Raw genomic sequence first — 10,592 nt, 5'->3', positions numbered from 1 at the left:
AAGGGGCAAATCTAATAGCTATTGCCCATAAAGTGGAGGTAGAGAAAGAGATAGGAGTAGAAAGTTTATTCAAAGGGGTAATAACAGAAAACTTTCCAAACCTAGAGAAAGATACCAATATTCAAGTATGAGAAGGCTATAGAACACCAAGCACATTTAACCCAAAGAAAACTACCTCAAGGCATTTAGTAATCAAACTCCCTAAGGTCAAGGATAAAGAAAAGATCCTAAAAGCAACAAGAGAAGAGATAAATAACATACAATGGAGTTCCAATATATCTGGCAGCAGACTTTTCAGTGGAACCCTTACAGGCCAGGAGAGAGTGGCATGACATATTTAAAGTGCTGAAGGAAAAAAAAACCTTTTACCCCAGAATAGTATATCTGGTGAAAATATCCTTCAAACAGGAAGGAGAAATAAAGCCTTTCCAAGACAAAAGTTGAGGAATTTTATCAATTCCAGACCGATCCTACAAGAAATGCTACAGGGAGTACTTCAATCAGAAAGAAAAGGATGCTCATGAGCAAGAAGAAATCATCTGAAGGTACAAAACTCACTGGTAATAGTAAGTACACAGAAATACACAGAATATTATAACACTATAACTCTGTGTGCAAACTAGTGTTATCCTACCTATAAAGACTAAACAATGAACAAATCAAAAATAATAACTACAACAACTTTTTAAGATATAGGCGGTACAACAAGATATAAATGAAAATCACAAAAAGTTAAAAAGTAGGGAACAAAGTTAAGACTAGTTTCTATTAGTTTTCTTCTTGCTGTGTGTTTGTTTATGCAAATAGTGCTAAGTTGTTATCAGGTTAAAATAAGGTTTATAAGATAGTATTTGCAAGCCTTATGGTAACTGTCATGGGTGGCAACTCTCTGAGACTGGTGTGGCATGGGAGGTAAAAAGAATTTACCAAGATAGTTGTAGGTAAAGAAAGCCAGATTTATTAGAGAAAGTAGGAAAATATGTTGCAAGATAGTCAGCAAGAGAAGAGCTGGCTGCAAGGAGATAAGGGCTTGCTGAGGATTTTATAGGATGGTGCTTGTGCTGCAGAGAGCTAGGTGCAGTACTGATAATGCCAAGGTTGCAGTGAGATAACTTGCATTTTTCTATCAGCTGAGGGTCTGGTGATCTCTGGATGCAGGAAGATTATGTTATTTTTGCAGGAGGGCTATGTGTCCTAGACCATGAAGAAAGGCAGACTTATAGCTCATCTGCTTTTTCTTTTTGCTTTCCCGTGGTCCTGCCAGCCTAGCTCTTTTTCCCTAATTAGGGTTCCATATTTCCCCCCTGACATAGCAACAATGACAAATCTTTGGCATGTGAGTGAAGGTCTCATCTTCCAACTGCTTCCTACTGACCAGGGGTATAGAGTTGGCCCTATCTAAGATTGTTGGCCTATCATGAGGTTACATGGGCCTAGATCCCTGGGTTGGCACCTAAATTGGGCGGGGTTACTGCTGGACTATGGGAGAACAGCATTTGCAGCCTAAAAAAGAGACTATTCTCTCCCATTTGAATGGTCTTGACACCCTCATAACGTTTGGAACCTACTCAATTGACCAAGGATGTATGGGTTTATTTCTGAATTCTCTATTCCACAGATCAACATAAAAAGATGTTGTATGAGGCAATTGGAGGTAAATTAATTATGGGCTGGAAATGAGATAATATTAAAGTATTATTATTGTGTTAGGTGTGATAATGATATTGTGGCCGTGTAACAAATTTTACTTATTTTTTATATTTAATAAAATATTCAATGATGGAATGACAAGCCAAGAATTTCCATTAAAATAATGACAGCCAAAAAGTTTCTTTAAAAGGTCAGAATAAGGGGATAGATGAATTAACACAGCAAAATATTGAAAATTATTTAGCCTAAGGATTGATATACAGGTGCACATTACACTATGGTCTTTTCTTTTTGTATGTTTGAAAACTTTGAAAATAAAAACTTGAAGTAAATAATTTTAGTGAGAGGCCTTAGTCTTGTCAACCAAAAGCTAACTTTGAATTTGGATCTTGGACTATAGCCAGAATCTTAGAGCAATGGGGGAAGCACAGATTTCTTATTTATCTGTAACCATATCCCACCCCCAGAGCTGCACCTGCCATGGATGGTATAGACGAAGCCTGAATTCTTTTCCCCTAAAACCAGTCTTTAATTCTGTTGGAACTCACTAAAAATTCAAAGAGACTAAGAGTGACTTCCTCTTTTTCTCATTAAAACTATTTCACTGTTCTGCTGAATTATTTACACATCATTAATCAACACACACACATTAGAACACTGAAATGTAAAAGAATGACCATACCAATTGATATAGTTTAAAAGTTTGTCCCCTCCAAATCTCACATTGAAATTGGAGATGGGGCCATCTGCCATCATTGTTAAAGTATTTAATTACATCCCTGGATGTAATTATCCTGGATAGGTTCAAGGAGATTTTGTTACAGGAGATCTTCAAGAAAATCCCCCGTGCAGGGTCTGGGACATTGCATAGAAACACACCTGCACATACACAAACACATACATGTGCAAACACATACTCTATCATCAAGTAATGCTTCCATCTCATCAGACAGATGAGACTCAGACTCTGAATCCTGTTTCCCAGCAAGATGTAACCAAATGCATGCTTTTCCCAGACACATCCTGGCATCTGAAACAAGGAAAGAGCGATATGCAGTGTTCATCGTTCTTTTGATGACAATTTACTTTTACTTTTGTGGTTGGGCCATATCCAAGGCTCTTTGACAGAAAGCCCTCTTTGAGATCGAATTCCTCTGTGAGAATTCTGCTGCCTTTACAGGTATAATCATAAAAATATACATTAATATACATAACCCTCTGCAAACTATAAAAACTTTCATACATGTGTATATTCTTTAATAGATATAGAAACACATTTATTTCATATCTCATAAAAGATATTTACAATCAAAATGAATGAAACCATATATAGTTTAATGTTTCATTTTTTATAGATATCCCTCTATCACAGGTGATATAAAATCATATATAGGTTTTCATATCTTTAAAGGCCTCTGGGTGACCCTGTGAGCCACAATAAACTCAGCGTGGGTTCAGGAAGTGGCAGATCCTCATACTTGGCCGAAGGCTGTGGGGTGTAGGCAACACATGGGTGGTGCTTGGTACTGTAATTAATGGAGGATAACAAGGAGAAAAGTGCTTTGATAAGTCCAACCTCTTAGAGTCCTGCAACTTGCATCTCTTTGCCTGATCTTGCCATGAGCTGAAAGTCATGCCTAATTTTGAAAGGCCTGCAACTGTAGTCTTCCTGCTTTTTAGAAAGAGCATTATTTCACTTTCCTATGAGATGGCTGAACAGTCACTCTTTCACCAACCATCTGCCAATGACAGATATGACTGTGTTACAAAGTCTACTGAATCTTGTAAGAAACCAGAACAATACATAAAAATGTGTACTCCACCCCTAATAAAATAATATAATGAGATGAGACACCAGGTGTTTCATCTGGATTTAGCAACTATGCATTTGCCAAGAATCTCATTCTGGTATTTTTCAAGGATTTTTCAGTCACAAGCCACCGAATCCCTATTTAAACTGGCTACTCTAACAATATTACTCAATAATGTTTTGGCAGTATATGCTCCAGTACAGCAAAAGAAGCAGTATAAATATCAGAGAAGGGAATTACTTGCAGATGGTATTGTATATTGTACATCTAATGCATACTACAAAATAATAAGAAAAATTAGTAATGTGGCTAGATACAAGATACATATGCAAAAACCAAAATTTTAATTACCAGTAATCAGTTAAACGTAGAAATGGAAAAATTGCCCTGTAAAAAAATAGTTTCAAAAATAATAAAATGCCAAGGAATAAATGTTAATAACAAACAAAAATGCTTATATAGTGAAAACTTTTATTTATGTATATAAAACAAGATCTGAATAAATAGTGAGACATATATATTCCTGAACAGGAAGACTTAATAGCAAAAAGATGCCAATCTTCTCAATTCAGGAAAACCCTGTAACCCTATGTGTAGGACTCTAGTCTACTAAGATAAAAGCAAGAATATAGAACTATATTCACACAAGGAAAGTATTGAAGAGTGTTTACACAGCCTTATTCATAAAAGGAAAGAATGGAAAATGGCTACATATGTATCAATATTCATGGTTAAAAAACTACATTGCATCCAAAGTAAAGAATTTTATGCAATTATTAAAAGAACTTGTCAAATCTGTTTGTATTGGTCTATAAAGGTATCCATAATTTATTGGCAAGTGAAAAATGCAAGATAAAGAAGAATATGTTCAGCCCAATACTAGATTTTATTTTTACTAAATAGGTATGGGAACTTACATGAGATATTGCATATACCTAAAATACTTTTTTTTAATGAAAAGAATGTACACAAAACTGTTAAGAGCATTTCAACTACGGGGTCACATAGAATTAACAAAAAACAGGAGTTTCGTTTCTTGCTGTGGTTTTTGGTACTTTTCTAAACATGGTATTTTAAAATGTAGCCTGAATATGATCTATAATTTTTAAATTATTACACACACTTTCAAGAAGGGCAGTTTTATAAAATTTGATAAATGATGAGTACATGAATTCACACAAAATAATTTGTTAAACTGGAAAGAAATTTGAAATGCAACAAATGAAAATGTCAAATCACAGTTTCAGTAAGGAATCCTTTTCTCATTTCCAAAGCCAGATTATTCTTAATGTGCTAAAGGAGAGGTGACTTACCATAGGCAATGGCTTTCCCTTATGGCAGTTGATACCACCAATGAAGATCATGTTGGGCATCACGGGTTTGGGATAGTCCAAAACAAAGTCCGTTCGCAACAACCAAATTGATGTGTGACTGTAGAGGTCATATGCCGTGACAGGGGTTTGGAGAATTTCAGAGGCTATTTCTAGGGCATTTCTAAAAAGATACTGGCAAAATAAATGGTCCTCCAAGTGCATGATGTGGTTCCATACTCTCTCCTTGAAAGTCATGGCATCTGAGAACCCTAAGAGATCATTGGGGACGTAGGAAAGAGGAGCAGGGCACTGTGCACCTTCTTCAAGATAGTGGCAAAATATTCCCCTGGTGAAGACCACAGAGGGGAGGGAGAAATATTTAGCAACAATTAAGCCACAGGTATCAAAAGGATCCAGAAACACTGCATCAAAAGAACTCTCCTTTAAGTATTCTACTAATTTTCGGTCATTAAACAAACTCCTGCAATGCGAAAAAAATAAGTCAAGAAAAACACTGGATGAACTCATTAATAGAGAAAATATACTTTGTGCGTGTGCTTTCCATTGAGCATGGGCAAAATCCATGAATTCCCGGTTCTGATCCTCCAGAGTATACGAGGTTGAGTAAGTCTTCACTGTGCAATTCAGTGATCTTTCCAGTTGCCAACTCACCTCTGGCATGACTACAACCACCTCATGCCCCCTGAGGATAAGTTTCTCCACCACTGACTGCATGGTGAACCAGTGGCTCCCATCCATGGGCACTACCAGCAGCTTCCCTGCCTCAGCAAAGCCACAGGTCAGCAGTAGACACACACATAAAGGAACGGGGCTGGTCCACCCTGCGCGAGCCATGAGAGAACTGCAGCCCGAGCCAGCAGCTGGGATTCTAAGCTGCTATGATACAGTAGGCGGAAGAAGTACAGGCACAAAACCTGACCCTAATAGAGGGCGTGTATTTATCCTTTCATAAAAGAAAAAAAATCACACTCACTGCCAATGATTTACTCATAAGAACAATAACACATGAGTATCATTTGCTGAGATACCTACTTGTATGATTTCCAGACAAGAGTAGATTATGGTCTTCATCTTGGAGGGAGAGCATGCCCTGAGCTGCAAGTGAGTTTAGAAACAGAATTATTCAGCAATGCTTTTGGACCTTGAAGACTCAGAAAGATAAAGTGAAAGTAAATTTGAATAATGCTAATATTTTTGGAATTTATCCCAAAGCAAAATTTAGATTTTAACTTTAGCCAACCAAATACTCTCTGTCCAGAAAGAAATTGGCATCTCATGTTCCAAGGAAAGACAGCAAGGCCCTTAGCACTGACCTCCCAACTGGCAAGAAACTGGGGCTCACCTGCATCTCTGCAATGCATAATCATTGCTGGTTGTCTTCTCCCATATCCAAACCCTGAGAGGCCTCTGAAATGTCGAAATGACATTGACAACCCTGCCTCCATGGACCATACCAGGGACTTGATGGAAAGTGACCACCACCTATTTTAATGATTTTCCTCAGATACATTGCATGCAGTGGGGAGTTGCTTGCCCAGCCCTTGTGCGAACACTCTGCTGGGCTGCCTGTCTGTGACTGCTCTACTTCCATATTCTAAACACGCCATCACTCCAGTGACCTCTTTCAGGAAAATATGTACTTGTCTTCCTCAGTCTGCTGAGGACTCCTGGAAGTCAGAGGTGATGTCATCTTTGTGTTTTGACCGCCTTTCACAGTAGTTTATTTTGCAATGTATCTGAGGCAAAATAAACAGCTAGCATCATAATGACAGGATCAAGTTCACACATAACAATATTAGTCTTAAATGTAAATGGACTAAATGCCCCAATTAAAAGACACAGACTGGCAAATTGGATAAACAGTCAAGACCCATCAGTGTGCTGCATTCAGAAGACCCATTTCACGTGCAAAGACATACAGGCTCAAAATAAAGGGATAGAGGAATATTTACCAAGCAAATGGAAAGCAAAAAAAATCAGGGGTTGCAATCTAGTCTCTGATAAAAACAGACTTTAAACCAACAAGGTCAAAAAAGACAAAGAAGGGCATTACATAATGGTAAAGGGATCAATGTAACAAGAAGAGCTAACCATCCTAAATATATATGCGCCCAATACAGGAGCACCCATAAAGCAAGTTCTTAGAGACCTACAAAGAGACTTAGGCTCCCATACAATAATAGTGGGAGACTTTAACACTACATTGTCAATATTAGACAGATCAACGAGACAGAAAATTAGCAGGGAAATGCAGGACTTGAACTCAGCTCTGGACCAAGCAAACCTAATACACACGTATAGAACTCTCCACCCCAAATCAACAGAATATATATTCTTCTCAGCACCACATTGCACTTATTCTAAAACTGACCACATAATCGGAAGCAAAACACTCCTCAGAAAATGCAAAAGAACAGAAATCATAACAAACAGTCTCTTAGATCACAGTGCAATCAAATTAGAACTCAGGATTGAGAAACTCACTCAAAACTGCACAACTACATGGAAACTGAACAACCTGCTCATGCATTACTACTGGGTAAATAATGAAATTAAGGCAGAAATAAATAAGTTCTTTGAAACCAATGAGAACAAAGACACAACCTACCAGAATCTCTGGGACACAGCTAAAGCTGTGTTTAGCGGGACATTTATAGCACTAAATGCCCACAGGAGAAAGCAGGAAAGATCTAAAATCAAAACCCTAACATCACAATTAATAGAACTAGAGAAGCAAGAGCAAACAAATTCAAAAGCTAGCAGAAGACAAGAAATAACTAAGATCAGAGCAGAACTGAAGGAGATAGAGACACAAAAAACCCTTCAAAAAATCAATGAATCCAGGAGCTGGTTTTTTGAAAAGATTAACAAAATAGATAGACCACTAGCCAGACTAATAAAGAAGAAAAGAGAGAAGAATCAACAGACACAATAAAAAATGATAAAGGGGAGATAACCACTGAGTCCACAGAAATACAAACTACCATCAGAGAATACTATCAACACCTCTACACAAATAAACTAGACATTCTAGGAGAAATGGATAAATTCTTGGACACATATATCCTCCCAAGACTAAACCAGGAAGAAGCAGAATTCCTGACTAGACCAATAACAGGTTTTGAAATTGAGGCAGTAATTAATAGCCTATCCACCAAAAAAACCCAGGACCAGACGAATTCACAGCCGAACTCTACAAGAGGTACAAAGAGGACCTGGTATCATTCCTTCTGAAACTATTCCAAACAATAGAAAAAGAGGGACTCCTCCATAACTCATTTTATGAGGCCAGCATCATCCTGATACCAGGATGTGGCAGAGACACAACAAAAAAAGAAAATTTCAGGCCAATATCCCTGATGAACATCGATGGCAAATATCCTCAATAAAGTACTGGCAAACTGAGTCCAGTAGTACATCAAAAAGCTTATCCACCATGATCAAGTCGGCTTCATCCCTGGGATGCAAGGCTGGTCCAACATACACAAATCAATAAACATAATCCATCACATAAACAGAACCAATGACAAAAACCACATGATTACCTCAATAGATGCAGAAAAAGCCTTCGATAAAATTCAACAGCACTTCATGCCAAAAACTCTCGATGAACTAGTTATTGATGGAACATATCTCAAATAATAAAAGTTATTTATGACAAATCGACAGCCAATATCATACTGAATGGGCAAAAGCTGGAAGCATTCCCTTTGAAAACTGGCACAAGACAAGGATGCCCTCTCTCACCACTCCTATTCAACATAGTATTGGAAGTTCTGGCCAGGGCAATCAAGCAAGAGAAAGAAATATAGGCTATTCAAATAGGAAGAGAGGAAGTCAAATTGTCTCTGTTTGCAGATGACATGATTGTATATTTAGAAAACCCCATCATCTCAGTCCAAAAACTCCTTAAGCTGATAAGCAACTTCAGAAAAGTCTCAGGTTACAAAATCAATGTGCAAAAATCACAAGCATTCCTATATACCAATAATGGAAAAACAGAGAGCCAAATTGTAAACTCCCATTCACAATTGCTACAAAAAGAATAAAATACCTAGAAATACAACTTATAAGGGATGGGAAGGACCTCTTCAAGGAGAACTGCAAACCACTGCTCAAGGAAATAAGAGAGGACAGAAACAAATGGAAAATCATTCCATGCTCATGGATAGGAAGAATCAATATCGTGAAAATGGGCATACTGCTCAAGGTAATTTATAGATTGAATGCTATCCACATCAAGCTACCATTGACTTTCTTCATAGAATAGGAAAAAACTACTTTAAAGTTCATATGGAGCTAAAAAAAGAGCCTGTATATCCAAGACAATCCTAAGCAAAAAGAACAAAGCTGGAGGCATCATGCTACCTGACTTCAAATTATACTACAAGGCTACAGTAACCAAAACAGCATGGTACTTGTACCCAAACAGATATATAGACCAATGGAACCAAACAGAGGCCTCAGAAATTATGCCACACATCTACAACCATCTGATCTTTGACAAACCTGACAAAAACAAGCAATGGGGAAAGGATTTCCTATTTAATAAATGGCATTGGGAAAACTGGCTAGCCATATGCAGAAAACTGAATCTGGACCCCTTCCTTACACCTTATACAAAAATTAACTCAAGATGGATTAAAGACTTAAACATAAGACCTGAAACAATGAAAACTCTAGAAAAAAACCTAGGCAATACCATTCAGGACAGAGGCATGGGCAAAGACTTCGTAACTAAAACACCAAAAGCAATGGCAACCAAAAGCCAAAATTGACAAATGGGATCTAATTAAACTAAAGAGCTTCTGCACAGCAAAAGAAACTATCATCAGACTGAACAGGCAACCTACAGAATGGGAGAAAAATTTTGCAATCTATTCATCTGACAAAGGGCTAATATCCAGAATCTACAAGGAACTTAAACAAATTTACAAGAAAAAAAAACCCCATCAAAAAGCGGTCAAAGGATATGAACAGACACTTCACAAAAGAAGACATTTATACAACGAACAAGCATATCAAACAAAGCCCATCATCACTGGTCATTACAGAAAGGCAAATCAAAACCACAATGAGATACCATCTCATGCCAGTTAGAATGGCAATCATTAAAACTCAGGAAAGAACGTATGCTGGAAAGGATGTGGAGAAATAGGAACACTTTTACGCTGTTGGTGTGAGTGTAAATTAGTTCAACCATTGTGGAAGACAGTGTGGCGATTCATCAAGGATCTAGAACCAGAAATACCATTTGACCCAGCAATCCCATTACTGGGTATATACCCAAAGGATTATAAATCATTCTATTATAAAGCACATGCACATGTATTTTATTGCAGCACTATTTACAATACCAAAGACTTGGAACCAACTCAAATGCCCATCAATGATAGCCTGGATAAAGAAAATGTGGCACATATACACCATGGAATACTATGCAGCCATTAAAAAGGATGAGTTCATGTCTTTTGCAGGGACATGGATGAAGCTGGAAACTATCATTCTTAGCAAACTAACGCAAGAACAGAGAACAAAACACTGCATGTTGGAGTTGGAGTTGCAAGTAGGAGTTGGACAATGAGAACACATGGACACGGCGGGGGAACATCATTAACCAGGGCCTGTCGGCGGGTGAGGGCCTAGGGGAGGGAAAGCATTAGAAGAAATATCTAATGTAGATGACGGGTTGATGGGTGCAGCAAACCACCATGGCACGTGTATACCTATGTAACAAACCTGCACGTTCTGCACATGTATCCTAGAACTTAAAGTATTTAAAAAAAAAAAAAGAGTT

The 10,592-nt window shown here is 37.7% G+C and overlaps 1 protein-coding gene across 1 annotated transcript; it reads right to left on the bottom strand.

Moving 5' to 3' along the window:
• Nucleotides 1-4,723: 4,723 nt before the first annotated feature.
• LOC129031627 (UDP-glucuronosyltransferase 1A10-like) lies at nt 4,724-5,629 on the bottom strand. The gene has a single exon (XM_063648125.1). The coding sequence runs from the start codon at nt 5,627-5,629 to the stop codon at nt 4,724-4,726; it is 906 nt and encodes a 301-aa protein (XP_063504195.1).
• Nucleotides 5,630-10,592: the final 4,963 nt, after the last annotated feature.

Source organism: Pongo pygmaeus, chromosome 11 (assembly GCF_028885625.2).
Source record: "Pongo pygmaeus isolate AG05252 chromosome 11, NHGRI_mPonPyg2-v2.0_pri, whole genome shotgun sequence".
In the NCBI taxonomy this organism is placed as follows: Eukaryota; Metazoa; Chordata; class Mammalia; order Primates; family Hominidae; genus Pongo; species Pongo pygmaeus.
Note: the sequence above shows the minus strand (reverse complement) of the source record. Positions and strands in the feature narration are given on the sequence as shown.